General features: G+C 33.5%; 1 protein-coding gene and 1 long non-coding RNA gene across 5 annotated transcripts in view; one reads left to right on the top strand and one right to left on the bottom strand.

The window, feature by feature from the left end:
* Window positions 1-1787: 1787 nt before the first annotated feature.
* Window positions 1788-5865, top strand: LOC143047203 (uncharacterized). 2 transcript variants are annotated; one of them, XR_012969455.1, is made up of 5 exons: window positions 1788-1858; window positions 2482-2644; window positions 4120-4278; window positions 4717-4997; window positions 5287-5865. It is a non-coding gene; the product is annotated as an uncharacterized LOC143047203 (long non-coding RNA). The 2 variants fall into 2 exon arrangements; XR_012969468.1 differs by lacking the exon at window positions 1788-1858 and adding an exon at window positions 1905-1928.
* A 4249-nt stretch (window positions 5866-10114) lies between these two features.
* LOC143085614 (uncharacterized) overlaps window positions 10115-19179 on the bottom strand; it is a 71441-nt gene continuing 62376 nt past the window's right edge. For all 3 annotated transcript variants that reach the window (XM_076262084.1, XM_076262078.1, XM_076262093.1), the window contains 6 exons: window positions 17089-17259; window positions 16619-16714; window positions 15399-15587; window positions 14684-14753; window positions 13877-14061; window positions 10115-11485 (listed from right to left, as the gene is read on the bottom strand). In XM_076262084.1, the coding sequence (XP_076118199.1) occupies window positions 11372-11485; window positions 13877-14061; window positions 14684-14753; window positions 15399-15587; window positions 16619-16714; window positions 17089-17259 (825 nt within the window). In that variant the 3' untranslated portion in view covers window positions 10115-11371. The remainder of the gene's footprint in view (window positions 11486-13876; window positions 14062-14683; window positions 14754-15398; window positions 15588-16618; window positions 16715-17088; window positions 17260-19179) is intronic.

Here is a 19179-nt window from a genome sequence, read left to right as displayed (position 1 = left end):
GACATCACAATATAGCAACTAATAACATAACAACTAATTATGTAATAATTATATCATAATGAAATTATCACAATTTGAAAGATTAATCTTTCTTTTTTCTATTGGTACCTCATTTATAAAAGTTAAAGAAGGATGAAATGAATTACTTCCGTTTGAAGTTGTCTGATTGGGAGTGAAAAAATCTTTGTATTGTGCTACCTTAACTGAAATAAATACGGGTCACAAAATCCGGGTCACAAACCCAAACAAAGGGTAACACATCAACTACAAGAGAAAAAAAAACGAAATTGATTTACAGTAACACTGAACTTCTACAAAAGCAAACGCCGACATACATGGAAACGGACTAGTTGATAAGAACTGCCATGTTCCTGACTTGGTATAGGACATTTTAAGAAAAGATGGTGGTTGACCCTGGTTGTATGGCTAGCCAAACCTCCCGCTTTTATGGCAATGTTAAAAATGACACAAGAATGTGTCCAAAGTACACGGATGTCCCACTCGCACTATCATTTTCCATGATCAATGGACCGTAAAATTGGGTAAAATCCAATTTGGCATTAAAAGTAGAAAGATCATACCATAGGGAACATGTGTTTCAAGTTGATTGGACTTCAACTTCATCAAAAACTACCTTGACCAAAAACTCGCACTTTCATCTTCTATGTTCAGTGGACAGTGAAATTGGGGTCAAAATTCTAATTTGGCTCTAAAATTAGAAAGATCATATCATAAGGAACATGTGTACTAAGTTTCAAGTTGATTGGACTTCAGCTTCATCAAAAACTACATTGACCAAAAACTTTAACCTGAAGCGGGACAGACGGACGAACGGACGGACGGACGCACAGATCAGAAAACATAATGCCCCTCTACTATCGTAGGTGGAACATAAAAAGTGATGATTACATCAACTTGAAACGTAGTTAGTGCACATGTTCATATAATTATATAAAATTTTCAAATCAGACGCCAAATAAGAGTTTATTTCCGATTTTATTATTAAATGAACAGGGTCATTTATTACAAGCGGAGTATGGACATCGCTTCATTTTTAGGATTTGATTTTGCTATGCATTGTATTGTTTCATGAAGTAACACCTTATACAAGTATCTTGATGTTTTATTGATTGACATTAAGTTCATTTTAGCTGTGATTTTTTTAACGTTTTATATTCATTTTTTTTAAAAATTTCATTGAGATAAAAGTTTTCCAATTGAATAGTTGGATCAAATCCCCCTAAAAAAAACACCAGATAAGTTGCATTCACAGGCACTTGTTTTTAATCCATGGGAAGGTCGACTATCCATGGATAGAAACAGGTGCCTGTGGTTGCAGAGATGAAATCTATATCACTATCAAATGTTCAATGTACGTACATTATCACATTAAACATATAAAGTGCGACCAACACAGCAATATTGCAACGACTAGAACTCTTTTGTTCATAAACGTCAATTATCGGTTCTTTTTCGTCTGTTTTCTTATTTGTCTTTCGTTTAGTTTATCAATTTTCTCTCTATCCCGATTTCTGATTTCTCTTTTGGAAGATATTGTAAAAAATAAAACCCCAAAATATAAGTCAAAAGTCCTGGTGTATTAATTTCCCGTAAACCATTAATTAGTCAATATTTTAATAGGCTAATAATCAAATAACAAAGCCTGGAAAGTAAAAACCTGATTAATTAATTGTGAAACAAAAGCTCTTTGGTTAAAAAGTTGAATGATCACTTGAACAGTAATCACTAGTCATTTAATTAATCAACTGAGCAGAAGTGTTCATCTCAACTGATCATTTGATTAACTCAAAGCCATACCTCAAAACTAAAAATATGTATATTAATCTGCTTTTTAAGGGTAAGTTATCATTCTTTAATTCTGATTTAAATACAATCTGATAGAACAATATCTAAATTTAGAATTTAAGGTAATTAATTTCGAATTGACAAAGAAATAAAAGATGCAAGAAAAGGGAAGTGCAGCAGTTGTTTTTATTATTGGAATATTAAAGTTACGAATTTTTTTATTTTATTTATTTCCGTATAGTCTTTTTTGATAGTATCTTATTTCAACAAACAATGACATTCAGTGAACAGACATAATACACAATTCCATTGATGTTTTTGAAAGAGAGACTCACGTTTTCAACATGCATTAAAAGAGAGACTCACGTTTTCAACATGCATTAAAAGAGAGACTCACGTTTTCAACATGCATTAAAAGAGAGGCGAAAGATACCAGAGGAACATTCAAACTCTACAAAGATAAAAAATAAACCGACAATGCAAAAAGTACTTGTAATTATGTTTGGAATGTAGTAAATAATAACCGGTTAAATAATACACACGATCCTTATATAGTTACATCATTGTCTTTACATGCCGTCTTTATGTTGTTAAACACGTTCTCCGATTAATAAAATTTTGACTTTTGCGATTCCTAACAGCATTTATATAAACAGCCTTTTTTTATATCCTTAGATTCTTCCAGTGAATTTTCAAAGTGAAGAAATAGAAGAAACTACAATGGTACCTTCAAGTAACACTAATTCCAAACAGCTTACTATCGATATACCCAACGACGGGTTATATGGAAACTTTGGAAACCTACTCCCGACCATACCTTCAACAAATCAGTACACAGGCAAGGCCGTAACTACCCTTGAGGCAAGTGAGGCAGTTGCCTCACTAAAATTTCGACACTTAATATTTTTTTATGAGTTTATTTGTTTATGGTATTTAAATACGAAACATATGTCTTCTGTTAGTTTGTGTCAACCTTAATTTCTATAACTTGGCATCATTCCTTTTAAACTATCCTTCCTTGAGTATAGCTCAGCATCTCAATGGGTGATGTTTCTCGATTACATTAACCGTAGTTACAGTAATAATCATGGTTCTCTGGTTGCAAAAAAACGAAAAGCGATACTGAATGTGCATGAGGAGGGAATAATTCTAGTAAACTTACTGATGTTGCTTGTGATCACAACAGAACTTAAGAGTTTGAGTATTGAAAATTATCTCTAGAACTAATTCAATAACTATAAATAGACTTCTACGAGAGCAGTCCTCCGACTCGTGTCTGCCTATTCATTTCTCTGATTCTCCAACTTTATTTGTGCTCTTAACAGATTAACAAAATATAAATCACATGAAACCTGCATAGATTAGTTTTTATCCATGTTTCTTCAACCTTAAAATTTTTAAGAAAATGTTGTGTTCCAATTTGACGTTATTGAGGACCTTTAAAACGAGAATTTGTCTTTTTCTAATTCTGCACTACGGAATTTCGTTCCTTTTATATTCGGGATTTCAGGATCGGACCCCAACCCCTAATTTATTGATTCTCGATCTTAAATATGCTACCAGAAATAATTTGAAATCACAGACCTACATGTAAACGGTGAAAAAACTCCAGTCCAGTTCCCCTGTATACCCATATCAAACTAGTAAACTAACTCTATATATATAGAATCATATACATGTATCTTATCTCATTATATCCCTAGTTTGTTTACTCTTTGTCAGCATAAAAGCGAGTTTAATATTTTGTAACAGCAATTGTATGATGGTATAGGAATGCATAATTCCTTTTTTCAGGAATTTTACACAAATGTACAACGTGTTCTTGTGCTTTTATTAACTCTCCCATTGACAATCCTCTGCTGTGAACATTCTTTTTTTCTGCCCTGAGACGACTGCGAACTTAGGAAAGGGTTTGCACGAGAAGCGATGGATTTTGTGGTCTTGCCATGCTCCATCAGTCCATGTTCATCGCGATAAGGATGTCATCAGACCAAAAATTCTGAAACGATTTCACGTAACTGGCCATTTAAATAACAATTTCTACAGAGTCGATGTTTGTTTTATGTTCTGGCAGCAGACTCAATTTTTTATTTGGAAGTTTATCTGACATATAAAATCAAATAGAGATGTTAAAAATTTGGTGTCAGAAAATGTCTTTATAAACATGAACAATTTATATAAAAAGTGTCAAAATTCTAAACATTTTCAAGCTCTCTGGAAATGTTCAGAATGCAGGATTTTGCACCATTCATTCCATACCCTGCCAATTACTCTGCCTCACTAATATAAAAGGCCTAGTTACGGCCTTGACAGGGCATTTGATGAACCAAAACCTGATACAAGCAATGGTGCAGACAACAACCGACGAAAGATCGCAAAACATTTCTCCAACACATCAGATGTACAGTATTCAAGAAATAGAAAGACATACTAGTTCTTCTGAGGAAGACTCTGACAGATCGTATGAAAGTGGTAAGGTTACATTCTATACATGATATCGGGTTTGAACCTTTAATGAGAATATCAAATCATGTCTCTTCGCCACTGGTACATTGTACTAAAAAATATAATAGGTAAAGTAATATAATTCAGCCAGTTGAAAAACAAGGTGAGTGATCAACACTATGTTGTTGGTGTTGTCATTTCTCGGACAGCTCTAAAACTCTCACAACTGAATGTGACTAAGGATAAATATTTTGTGTTCAAAATAAAAAATCTCATTCAAGTTAAAAACTTGTGTTAACGCTTTCCGTCACATTATATCAGGCTTATATTTGTACGTTTTTGTTTATAATATAAGCTTTTACAAGATTAAGATATGCTTGAAAAAGCTACAGCCTTCTATGGCTATAGAATTTAGATGTTTATTACTAGTATTGAATGATTCTATATATTTCTCTTTATTTTCAGCCCATAATGAAGTAAACAGACAAGTGCCACTAGAAAGCAGAAACGAAGTTAAACTTGCATCATCGTCCAATTGCCTAAATATATCTCCTACCAACACTTCATCTACAATTAATCGTGTTGGCCAATCTACAAACATTAGAAAACAGAAGAAGAATAGAACAACTTACTCACCAAGCCAAATACAAGTGTTTGAGAGGGCTTTCCAAGAAAATCCGTACCCAGATTCTGCTAAAATTGAAACTTTAGCAATAGATTTAAACATAGAAGAACATAATGTCAAAGTAAGATTTATATATCATTATTTCTTTTTGGTTCATTCCTTGATTGATTGATTGATTTTAAAAATATTAGTTTTTAAAAATCTTTAAATTGGACTCTTGTTGGGATACAGTTGGTAAAAAGATCATATTAATTCAAATAATCATATTTATAACTGAGATTGACATGTTAGTTATCATCAATTACTCAGCAACATAAAACCAGTGTGTTATATAATTTTGCGCGAAAAGATTTCACATGATTTTTTGCTTCTTTAAAATGTTTCTCATGGATATTTTCTTTTTGTTCCAGATTTGGTTTCAGAATAAAAGAGCCAGATGTCGTAAACGCGCCCAGGAGAAGCCCCAGCAGCATGCATTGCCACACATGTCTTCGATGATGCCACCAATGGGACCGTATGGAATGTTGCCACCTTATCACCCTATGTTGCACGGATCACCGGCTAATGCTATGCCACATCCGTTTTTCTATTCGGGATATCCATTTGGAATGAACCCTCACACTCCTGCTTCTCCAGCAACATATAGTCAACAGTTGCCAGGCATTCGACTAGATAATCGCTTTACAAGTTCACCAACTTCATCTACTTTATCTCCAAATTCATCGATATCATCGCCGAATTCGTCTGCTGGAGAAAGTCCCGACACAATAGGGCATATATCACACATGCATCCCAATATGCTACACTTGAAGCAATACATGCCGTTGTCTTATCCATATGGAATGTGCCCGCCATTTCATTGCTGAGGATGTTGAATTAAACTACTTAAAGCAAAATAGTGCCAATACATGCTGTATTTCATATTTGTAAAATAGAATGTATATATGACATAAGAAATATGTATTGATAACTTAATAAAAGTATTGAAAACACTTAATTTCTGTATGTTTCTTAATAGATTTAGACGAACAAAGCCAACCCAGTATAATGGTGTTCATTTCTTTCCTATTTGTGTCAGTTTGTTTTTATGAGTACATTGAAATATGGTATATACGTCAACTAGCCATCAATTCAACGGACAAAAGTCAGCTATAAACTGAGCAGAACAAAGAATATAAAAATACTTGGCATTACTCACCAACAGAATATCTGCAAAATAACACACCTACAGGTCTACATTCTATTGGGAACTACTTACCTACAAAATCTCTTTGTGCAACTACTCATCTGCAGAATCTTTTTTCATAACTTCTTACCTACAGAATCTCTTTGGGTAACTACGCATCTGCAGAATCTCTTTGCACAAATAATCACCTATAGAATCTCTATGGGCAACTACTCACCTACAGAATCTCTTTGGGCACCTAATCATCTGCAGATTCTCTTTGCACATCTCAAATACAGAATCTCTTAGCACAACTACTCACATACATAATCTATTTGGGCAACTACTTATCTGCAGAATCTCTTTGCACAACTACTCACCTACATAATTTCTTAGCACAACTACTCACCTACAGAATCTCTTTGGGCAACTACTTATCTGCAGATCCTCTTTGCACAACTACTTATCTGCAGAATCTCTTAGCACAACTACTCATCTGCATAATCTCTTTGCACAACTACTCATCTACAGAATCTTTGCACAACTTCTCACATACAGAATCTCTTTGGGCAACTACTTATCTGCAGAATCTCTTTGCACAACTACTCCCCTACAAAATCTCTTTGCACAACTACTCACCTACAGAATCTCTTTTGGCAACTACTTATCTGCAGAATCTCTTTGGGCAACAACTCACCTACAAAATATCTTAGCACAACTACTCACCTACAGAATCTCTTTGGGCAACTACTTATCTGCAGAATCTCTTTGCACAACTACTCACCTACAGAATCTCTTTGGGCAACTACATATCTGAAGAATCTCTTTGCACGACTACTTACTTACAGAATCTCTTAGCACAACTACTCACCTACAGAATCTCTTTGGGCAACTACTCATCTACAGAATCTCTTAGCACAACTACTCATCTACAGAATCTCTTTTAGCAACTACTTATCTGCAAAATCTCTTTGCACAACTACACACCCGCAGAATTTCTTTGGGTAACTACGCATCTGCAGAATCTCTTTGCACAACTATTCACCTACATAATCTTTTAGTTTAAACATATTTGTTTATAGTGGATTGGGAAACAAGTTTTGCAACTTATATTAATCCCTTTCCACTTGCGGGTGCGAGTGCTGCCTTTTAGCGGCATTAGCCTACTCTTTTTCGAAATCTACAAGGGTGTATTTTACGTGCAAGAAATATGGCTCTCTCTTAACACGGGTCAGTAATTTTTCGTCCCCTTCCGATGGACTATCATCGTTTCCTCAACACCATACTCGCAAATGGTTTCAAGGGAGAGCTGAACATTTAGTCACTGAAATTTTAATCCTGGCACAGGAATCGAACCAGGAAACCTTGTGTTAGTAGTCCGATGCACTAACCACTACTCCACGGCTCACTTGCATAACTTCTTTGGGAAACTACTTATCTGCAGAATCTCTTTTGGGCAACTTCTCACCTACAGAATCTCTTTTGGGCAACTTCTCACCTACAAAATCTTTTTGCACAACATCTCACCTACATAATCTCTTTTGGGCAACAACTTATCTGCAGAATCTCTTAGCACAATTAATTACCTTCAGAATCTCTTTGGGTAACAACTCACCTACAAAATCTCTTTGCACAACTACTCACCTACAGAATCTCTTTGGGCAACTACTTATCTGCATGATCTCTTTGGCAACTACATATCTGCAGTATCTCTTAGCACAACTACGCATCTACAGAATCTCTTTTGGCAACTACTTATCTGCAGAATCTTTTTGCACAACTACACACCTGCAGAATTTCTTTGGGCAACTACGCATCTGCAGAATCTTTTTGCACACCTATTCATCTACAGAATATCTTTGGGCAACTACTAACCTACAGAATCTCTTTGGGTAACTACGCATCTGCAGATTCTCTTTGCACAACTACACACCTGCAGAATGTCTTTGGACACCTACTCATCGGCAGATTCTCTGTGCATAACTTCTTACCTACAGAATTTCTTTGGGCAACTACTTATCTGCAGAATCTCTTAATACAACTTCTAACCTACAGAATCTCTTTGGGCATTTTCTCACATACAGAATATCTTTGGGCAACAACTTATCTGCAGAATCTCTTAGCACAACTACTCACCTACAGAATCTCTTTGGGCAACAACTCACCTACAGAATCTCTTTGCACAAATAATCACCTACAGAATCTCTTTGGGAAACTACTTATCTGCAGAATCTATTAGCACAACTACTCACCTACATAATCTCTTTGGGCAACTTCTCACCTACAGAATCTCTTTGGGCAATATATCACATACATAATCTCTTTGGGCAACAACTTATCTGCAGAATCTCTTTGGACAAATACTCACCTACAGAACCTCTTTTGGCAACTTTCAAGTACAGAATCTCTTTGGGCAATATCTCAACTACAAAATATCTTTGCACAACTTCTCACCTACAGAATCTCTTTGGGCAATATCTCACCTACAGAATCTCTTTGGGCAATATCTCACCTACAAAATCTCTTTGCACAACTTCTCACCTACAGAATCTCTTTGGGCAATCTCTCACCTACAGAATCTCTTTGGGCAATATCTCACCTACAAAATCTCTTTGCACATCATCTCACCTACAAAATTTCTTTGGGCAACAACTTATCTGCAGAATCTCTTAGCACAACTACTCACCTACAGAATCTCTTTTGGCAACTACTCATCTGCAGAATCTGTTTTGGCGATTACTCACCTACAGAATCTCTTTTGGCAACTTCCCACATACAGAATCTCTTTGTGCACCTACTCATCTGCAGAATCTCTTTGCACAACTACTCACCTACAGAATCTCTTTTGGCAACTTCCCACCTACAGAATCACTTTGCACATCTCCCATACAGAATCTCTTTGGACAACTACTTATCTGCAGAATATTTTAGCACAACTACTCGCCTACAGAATCTCTTTGGGCAACTACCTACCTACAGAATATCTTTGGGCAACTACTTATCTGCAGAATCGCTTGGCACAACTACTTATCTGCAGAATCTCTTTGCACAACTACTCACCTACAGAATCTCTTTTGGCAATATCTCACCTACATAATATCTTTTGGCAAAATCTCACATACAGAATCTCTTTTGGCAATATCTCACCTACATGATCTCTTTTTGCAAAATCTCACCTACAGAATCTCTTCGGGCAATTACTCATCAACAGAATCTCAAAGAGTTATTGCAATTTGTAATTTAGATTAGTCCCCTGTCCTTCAAGTATCGGTTTTGCTCTTACCTACAGAATGTCTTTGGGCAATTACTCATCTCAAGAATTTTGAAGAGTTATTGCAATTTGTAATTTAAATTGGTGCCCTATCCTTTATCTTTTTGGCTCTTACCTACAGAATGTCTTTGGGCAATTACTCATCAACAGAATTTTGAAGAGTTATTGCAATTTGTAATTTAGATAGGTCCCCTATCCTTTATCTTTTTGGCTCTTACCTACAGAATGTCTTTGGGCAATTACTCATCTCCAGAATTTCGAAGAGTTATTGCAATTTGTAATTTAGATTGGTCCCCTATCCTTTATCTTTTTGGCTCTTACAGATATGACTTGAATACTTGTATGTTGCAAGAGAGAAAACCTGTGATCACCTGTCTATATGTTATTTACATCGGTAGAGACTAGAAATTGGATTGAATACCCCAATGCCATTTTTACCTCAAAATGGTCATCTTGTATAGACTGAAGAAATATAAAAGAGAAAACTATGCCAAAGGGACTTTTGTGGATAAATGTCTGATTGTCAATCATACCAATATCTGTAGTTAAGAAAAATACAAATCAAAGCGAAAATCTTTAAAGTAGCATTGAAAGTCTTTAACAAAGGTTCTTATTAATTCAAGAAGAATTTGTATCCTAAAAGTGGAAACAATCTCTTTATATTCTGGAAAAGATCCGATTTGCCTTGATAATAATTTGTTTATTTTAAATACTATTGAATTTTTTGGAAACCCTGATTCAAACTGTTGTAGGAACTGTTGTATAGCTAACACATTATATAATAAATAAACACTGTACAATATATGGTTTAAGACTTTTATGGACATTAAAAAACACACAAAATAGACTAACAATACAAGTTATAAAAAAACTGAAAATGGATATTAACAATATAAAATAGTTTTTAAGATAACAAAAAAATAAAGGATAAATGTGTATATAATTTAAATAGCAAATATATCACAGAATATTTTGGACGGAATGATTCCATTTATAAATGCAACACTAACCTTCTTACAGCATTTAAAGATTCATAATCCGACAAGCCACCTTTCTTGGTTATTGGGATATCACCCAAGAGAAGTGATGAACCGACTCATTATTGGGGTTGTTCATTCTGTCTATATAACAAAGTAATTGCTTTGAAATTGTTCACTGAAAAGGCTGTATAGTATCTTAAAAAATAAATTAAATTTGATATAATTACTGACTTGATAGGGAAAATATTGCATTTTTTAAAAATTTTGTGTGTAATTCTAATTGCTAATTCTGATGAAATATTATGTTAGTGGATAAGTCCCCCAGAAATATTAAACAAGATTTTACCTAAAAGGCTTCAAATTATTTTCTTGGCACATCTTCCTCTTCAATTTATATTAAGACCTTTTCATAACCTATTTCTTGGAAAAGATTGGAAACTTTTCAACTACTAAGCTTATAAAACAAAACAAATATTGTTGTATCATATTCCAGCTGATGAACTGCAGGTCATGATATTATAACTTATTCTACATGTATGTTCCCAAGATAAAACCTGAATATGTTCTGTTACACTAAAATGTGTGTCTCTCTTCCAAGGTAATATGATCAACAAGAAGACTAATGACATTTGATTAATGCAATGGTCATCATGGACCTCTAAGCCAAAACATGTTTGGGATTTTCATTTATATGCCAGATATCGTTATTTGATAAAAATAATAGTCAAGAATATTCAACGGCCACTAGAAAAAAAAGAGTTTTGAATGTCAGGTGATGTTTTTCATCCAAAATGTGAACAGGAATAAAACCAGGCCCTTAGTGCTTACAGTGATATAATCAAATGCCAACTACAAGATGCTGACAATGTTTGATTTTTTTTCTAGAGTGTGAGACATAAATTTGGTTACTTTTTACATAGCCATCAACAAGGTTATTTTAAAAACATTCTTAAAATCCTTCCAGACTAAATGATTTACAAAGCAGTAAAATGCATTACACAGTAATATAAAAATGCATAGCAAAGTTTTCTATAAATTCTATTCATGCATTAAGAAAATTAATGTTCAATATGAATAAACTATTTTCCACTTTCAAATTGCAGCTCTTCTAACTGTACTATTATTCGATGTTTATCTAAATCCAATTCATTCAACAGCTGGTCAGCTATTCTACTTCTCAGTCTACCTCCAACCTAAAATATGTAAATGACAATTATTAACTCATAAATATTCCATTCATTGCACTGTTTGTTTTATTGTTTGTATTGTTGTCCATGGATATGCCTGGATAGATGACTATGATCATATGTTAGGGTATATTTATCTTCTACAGCATTATCTTATACTATTCTTTAACTCAAAATATAATTAAAAACTTCCATTTAAGTAATCTAAATAAATATACACCAAATGAGTGTATTAATATTGAATATTTATGTAATTATATATATACAAATTTGCTTTATTTTTGTTTCAGGGAATCTGTATAATTTACAATATGGATATTATTCTAACTTCAATTAAAACTCAACCTTTATCAAGAAGTAACAAATAATTAATAACAGAGACAAATTTTTAATTGATCTGTAAAAACCCTCTACAGAACAATGATTGGCCTTCATGCAGTAATCAAAAAATTAAAATACGGTAAATTCAGAAATTTTTGAATAGGAAAATTGTTGAACAAAAAAAACCAAAACCAAATATGCAAGATAAAGCATTGCCATTTATGAAAAATTCTGCATATAAATTAAGCTATCAAAATTTTGGCTATGGTGAAACCTATCACATTTCAATTTACTTGACAATAATAACACTGCAAAAATTTCTGAATTAACAAATTCGAAATCATCTGTAACATAGATCCATTGCGAAAAGATAAACTGGGTAAATCTTGCCTTTTATAAAATAAAGACAATAACATCAACAAGGTTCAATAAAAGCAGAATAAACTAGAACTGTCAGTAGAGCAGGACAAATACCCCAGGTTCCACATTTTTTCCACTCCAAATATCTATTTTATATATTTTTACAACATTAAAGGACATGTTAATATAAATTTCAAATAAAAAATCAATTGAACATCAGCCTGAATGTGTGTCATATTTTCCCCATAGTTTTAAAGAGGACTCAACCATACTGTACAAGGAGTATGGTGTCAAAGTTAGACAATCTGCAGAAAATCAGTTTTGTTACTAAATTTCCAACTATTTAATAAATGTAAAGCCAATATTTCTTATACTGGAAGGGAGGAAGGCTTTACAACAAAAATGAGATGTGTTGTTATACAAACATACTAGTATCCTAAACCATCAGGATCTAATGAACTGATTCCAGCAGCCCTAATGGCCCGCTCCAGTCATGCTTCAGTGATTCTCTAAATAATAAACCAAATTTTTCCCACAAAAAGGGTGGAGCCTACACTACCAAGAATTTACCCACATTCTTTTGGTACATTCTACCCTTGTACATATCAGTACTGTTCGGCAAGACTGAAAACTTGTAATGTTATACTTTCTATTAATTCAGCACTGTTTATTCTTATACAAAAACAGTACAATTACTTATTCTATAAATTCAATACTGTTTTTTTCAGTACTCTTTCAACACTGATTTTGTTGGTATTGTTTCAGTACAAAATAACTGATTTTGTTGGTATTGTTTCAGTACTGATTTTAAAAACCCTCTAAATTCGCCTCTGCCTTCATGCGACTTATGTTTAGTGGTAGACTGATCCCAGATGCATTCTAACAACAAGTCTCCCAACTAGTTGAGGAAAACATGCAGAACTTAATCATTAAATGTATTTATGACATATTTTTTGAGGGAGGCTGTTATACATCCAGATGATACTAAATTTTCTTAGTTAACTTGGATGTAAATCTGAATCAAAGCCAGTGAGTGACAAATATGGTGTATGTGACCTTAATCTTATTGTACAGGGTCAGAATCATGTGCATTTTTTGTAGAGTTTTATGTATGTTTTTAATAACTAATTATGGATATGGATGCCAGGGCAGTGTTGGATCCAAAACTTTATATTAGGGTGGTCCAACGACAGCCATAAGAGGGGGCTCACAACAGTCATGCTTCAGTGCTCCCCTGGATCCACCTATGCAGGGAGTATTCCATTTGTCCTGCTTAACTTCGTTAAGGCCAACATATAATCAACTCAAAGTCAAAATTGCTTACACTCTGTTCTGACACCATACGCCTAAAGAAAATACTTTAAAATATAATAACATCTTGACTGAGGGTCGATCTATACTGTACAAAGTGCATTACTTATTTGCAAATGTTATGGCTTAAAATGCAAAATTTCAATTATTTATAGCAAACATATTTATAAATATATGTAAACCAGGTATATTTTAATTGAAGATCCTTGCATCCCATAGAACAAGTAAATGTAAAAAATATACTTACTAAAGTATTGAATTGAATTTTAGACCTAACTGTACATGTGGCACCACATTGAGCTCATTAGAATATTCCATCCATAAATGAAGAATCTGACTTATATTCAATAAATAATATAAATAATTGATTTTGGAATGAGCAAAAACAAAGGAATTTATACATACAGTTTTAGGCCTTTGAATCTTTTTGCCATCCAAGTTATTCATCTGGTCCATAGCACTAACAGGCCCTGGTGTCAGACTACGATTGGCTGGCCAGGTAACTGGTGGAGGCCACATTGATGTGGAGGTCCTACTGGACTCACTCTGTCTCTGGGTAGCTGAATGGATCCTGCTTGAGCGAGTTTTGGCTGAAAAAGATAATACCACATAAGTATAAGCTTTCCCAAAAAGCTTAACCAAACTCAACAAATAATTTTGGTAATATTTGCTTTCATTCACAGGGTAAAAAGGTCCAGCATACTAGTTTAATGATTGGAACAAAAAATATTGTACAAATTCCTGAAGTTTAATATAATCAATTCTTAATGTGCAGCGAGCATCTACACAAAGCATCAGATTATAAATTTTCCATTTTGAATGAAATGTGAAAAAAAATTATCATATTTGGCAATATCTGAAAGAATTCAAATTTCAGACTGTTCTAGTGGTATCTTCTCTCTCGTTTTAGTTGTTGTTGTAGATCCTGAGAAAAATGAAATGAAAATTTCATATGTGGCCATATCTGTAAGAATGTATACATGTTCAGTAAACAGAAAGTGGATAAGTAATGAATGTGAAAATGCATTATACAATAAAGCATGCTCAGATGAAAATTGATAGAAAATTCAGAAAGCTTTGATATGTATTTTTTATAGAAAAATGCAACCAAAATGTCATGGTATATACAGGTTGACTGTATATAAAAAGTTTGAAAAAAATAAAAAAGTTCCTCCCTTTGGACAGGGCAAAATCCAAGTTAAAGATACTTACTAGTAGGAGCTGGAGAATAAGATATAGCTGACTGTGTTCTGTTTATCATAACACTCTCCAAGTCATATACCTTAAATAAAATTAATTCAGTTATGTAGATAAAGGAAGATGTGGTGTGAGTGCCAATGAGACATGAAGGCAACAATTGATTCTGTAATGTTCAAGAAGAGTAACATACTTCCAGAAGACAGTTCAGAATCTCTCAAGAAAGTATGATAAAATATATCATCTGTTGTCAGGGTTGCAAAATTATTTTTAAAATATTCACAACTTTTTGAAGTGATACTTCCTATAAAAAGATTAGTTAAAATCGTATTTTCTTCGATTCTTTACTGTATTTAATGTTTTTCATATGTACCAAAAAAACTTCATTAAAATTTGCATGTTTTGTTGTATACTTAACAAGGTAATCCTTACAAGTATTTTACATAGTTTAATCGCTGGAGTTTAATCTTTGTATATTTTAAATACTATTGACTTTAAAACAAAACATACAACTCAAAATTTGAAAACAAAACGTAACTTTTTAAAATATGGATAATTTTGTCCAATATTTCTTACTTTAAACATAGTAATATGTTTGACTTTAATAGTTTCTACCAAGAAAGTCTGGAGTGCATGAACTTCAGGCAAGTTGAGGACCTTGGGCAGAAGGAATTATAAGCAACAGTCAAAGACCACTGGCTAGTGTGGCTTATTATAGATAGTAGTATACCTGTGTTTGTAAATCATCAACTCTGTTAAATGCATCTAATTTTAAATGCCTTTCATGAGTTAATTGTTTTTTGATAACATCTATATCTTTAGATATTTTTTCTTCCTTGATATGACGAAGACGTTCATGCTTATCCTTCTCATCTGTAATAAGCTTGAGTCTTGTTTCCCTATCATCAAGTTCTCTGACCTAAAATTAAAAAAGAAAAATATGAAGAAATGGATTGTAAAACAATTCAAAATAAGAAATGTACTCTAGGTTAAAAGGGTATCAATAACGAAAAAAGTTTCAATAAAGATCTCATCCATTTTTCCATGTGACCAAATTGTTTTGAATTTTCAATAAGACTAATATATATTAACAACAAATGTATTTCTCATAGTGCCATGGAAACTCCAACCCTCCCTATAAGGATGACCAACATATTTCTGATTAACTTACAGTAATATGTACAGCAAGAGGTCTATCAACTAGGACCTTTACAATCACATACTATTTATTCTTTGTCTTGATATTTTTTTATTAACATGTGTAACCTAGCTCCTATAGTTTTGAGACAAAAGTCCAAACTGCAAAATAAATTAAAAAAAACCAGTAAAAAACAAGAACGTGTCCATAGGACATGGATATTCCCATTCCACACTATCATTTTCTATGTTCCGTGGACCCATGATAATGGGGTAAAAACTGTAAATTGGCATTTAAATTAGAAAGATCATATGATAGGGAACATGTGTACTAAGTATCAAATTGATTGGACTTGAACTTCATCATAAACAACCTTGACCAAAAACTTTAACCTGAAGCGGGATAGATGAACAACGGATGAACATAGGCACAGACAAGAAAACATAATGCCCATAAATGGGGCATAATAAAAATCAACATTTCAGCAACAATAGATATAGAGCTTGTTGTACAAACAATTTCTCCCTTCTAGTGTTTCTATAATTATTATAGTTTTTGAGATATCAGCCAAAAACTGAAGTTCAACTCTATGTTTTATTTCTATTTTTTATCAACCTGGCCAAAAATCAGAATCTTCATAGCAGATATGTTTTGGTTTCACCCCATTGAGTAGTTTTAGGTTGAGAGTCTTAAGGAAAACTTTAAAGATGACAACAGACAGACAGACAATGGATGCAAATTGATGGCAAAACCTCACTTGGCCAATATCATCAATATAATCATTATTACAATCATCTATATAAAGATATTACCAATATATTCATGTTTTCTTTCGTAGTCTGTTCAAGGTGTCTCCTGTTATAGGCTTGTTGTTGTTCTTCATGTAATCTCTTTTGTTTTTCTTTGAGCTGAAGATAAAAATTAATTTTAATAATAAATTTCCTGAATGGAAAAATTAATAATATGTGTATAAACTATCAAAAACTTTATAAATTATTAATTACAAATATTATATGCGTTTTATACAAATAGAATTCAGTCAGTGATCTTTCAGAAAATAATACAAATAAATACAATATTTTTTCCATTTTTAATTATAGCTCAACGAGTCAAAGCTGAATGCAGAACTTAGTCCATGTACTGTACCTTACCTTTATATGATTTATATATTTTAAGTTTTAAATAGACGTAATATTGTATCTACTTTTGATTTCTACTGAAAAATAATGTCTATGGGCTAAATATAATTGTTTTATAAACATTGCTTTTATTATTTTCATACCTCCTTCTCCAATTTCTTTTTAATGTCACTGTATTCCCTCTCAGCTCTGTTTAATGCTGTCTTGATAGCCATTAGCTGTTTTCTAAGGGAGATAATCTCCTCTTTTGCTTTCATTTCTAATTGAATATTTTGCTTTTTAGAACTTTCAGCATCTTTTGACAACTCACCAACCTAGAACATGAAATAAATTGAATTTGTTATCGTTCATGTAACAAATTATTCAGGACCTATCAGAGTAATAATTCATATAACCATCAAGTGGGTTGCAAAAATATTAAGAAGAATTTTAAGTTCAAAGATTTTCAACAGGTTCTTGTTTGATCTCTGAAAGGAAGCACCAATCCATATAGTAACATGTTTTCGATTTTTTTCACGGCGGCCATCTTGAATTCAAAATTGAGATCATTTTGCTCAATCTTTGACATTGAAAAACTGTCCTAACCATTATAAACGCTATATATGTCATGAAAACTATTTAAAATACAATAAAATGATATGAAAATATGTCAAACAGACAACAATTGTAAAAAAAAAAGCACCACTTCCGGTTTTGGTCAAAAAGTTCGTACACTCAAGTGAAATAATAGTGGTATAGATATATGATAAAAATTTCCGTTTGGTCTATCGATAAATATGTTAGACATGTGGAGGATTGATCAGTGTAATATTCTACGATATTTTCCAATGTATTCTGTTTAGTTTTAACAACTACATGAACACAAAGTTGTACAGGTCAAGCCAGCTTTGTAACACTTACATCTACCAGAACAAGTTTTTTTGCAGCCACATTTGTGTAACTCCTGACAAGATGCAGCAATTGCTGCTAATTGTGTCCAATGAAGTATCCACATTCCATCTGCGTTCTCCTTAACCCATCCCCAATCACCAGGACTAGGTAGATGTTGATCATGTATGACTGCCTGTCCCCATACATGGCCACCTTGGTATGTAGCTCGTTTGGTATGTTCAAGCAGTGCAGCTTTAGTTGGTGGAATGGTGTCATACTGTCTTTGTTTGCGTGCAAACAGTTCAAGTCTGGATTCGTTGATGTCAAATGTTGTTGTAGTCCTATCGTACATAACCACAACTAATGCCTCTATCAACTCCATATCAGCGTCACTGACCAATTCAGGTTTCTTACTTAATCTTTCGAAAACCTCGGTTACATCATCAAATATTTCCCACGTCTGCCATGCTGATTTCTTCCCCTTTCCACGAAAAGCGGAGACTGTGTCACATCCAGTAAAAGCATGAAAAAATGGCAAAGCTTCTGATTTAGGACCAAGGGCATGATTTATTTCGTGAATTGGAAGCCATCTCAGGTCTTTTCCTTTTCCAAAGGCAACCCAAAGTTTTTCTATTTGTAGTGTTTTGAAAATAGACACCGCCAAAACCACTACATCAGTGTCTGAGCTGATTATCAGTGATGACTTACATCCTTTTTCAGCTGCACTTTTGATATGAACAAATATCCTTGTGTCTGCTTCCTCGTGATTACACGGACTCAGATCATCATGGTCATCATTAGAATTTGTCATAACAATTTCGCCTTTAGTCACAAAAATAATTTTGTCAGATTGAATCAAACAAATTTTGTCGGCAAGGAAATAAAACAATTCCGTTTTGTTTTCGTCCACTCGAAGGAAGCTTGACCAAGCTTTCGGAGTCTTACTGGTGCCGACAACTTTCCTCCTGGATCCAGCACCCCTCGCTTTACGTGTTTGTGCTTTAAGACTGTTTTCTATGTAAATATCATAGATAACATCTACTCTGGCATGTTTTGAAGCAAGGTGGATAATGTACGGCAAAATCACATCTTTTGCGTATTCATCAAAAGTGTATGTTCCACGCGGTGGTCTTGAATTGACCATAGCCGCACCATCAACAACTACCATGTCTGTTACAGGTTCTTCTCTTGGTAAATTTCCTTTAGCTTCTAGGATTTCCATTAGCTGTGATTTGACGCCAATATTGATTTTTCCACTTTGAGACAAAGATGGCGGAAATTTCTGATTTTCGTGGCTGAAAAACTCTTCCAAATCACATTGTCTGCTTTGACAGGATATGAAAAGCCTTGAAAACAAACTGCAG

Source organism: Mytilus galloprovincialis, chromosome 1 (assembly GCF_965363235.1).
Source record: "Mytilus galloprovincialis chromosome 1, xbMytGall1.hap1.1, whole genome shotgun sequence".
Lineage (NCBI taxonomy): Eukaryota > Metazoa > Mollusca > Bivalvia > Mytilida > Mytilidae > Mytilus > Mytilus galloprovincialis.
Note: the sequence above shows the minus strand (reverse complement) of the source record. Positions and strands in the feature narration are given on the sequence as shown.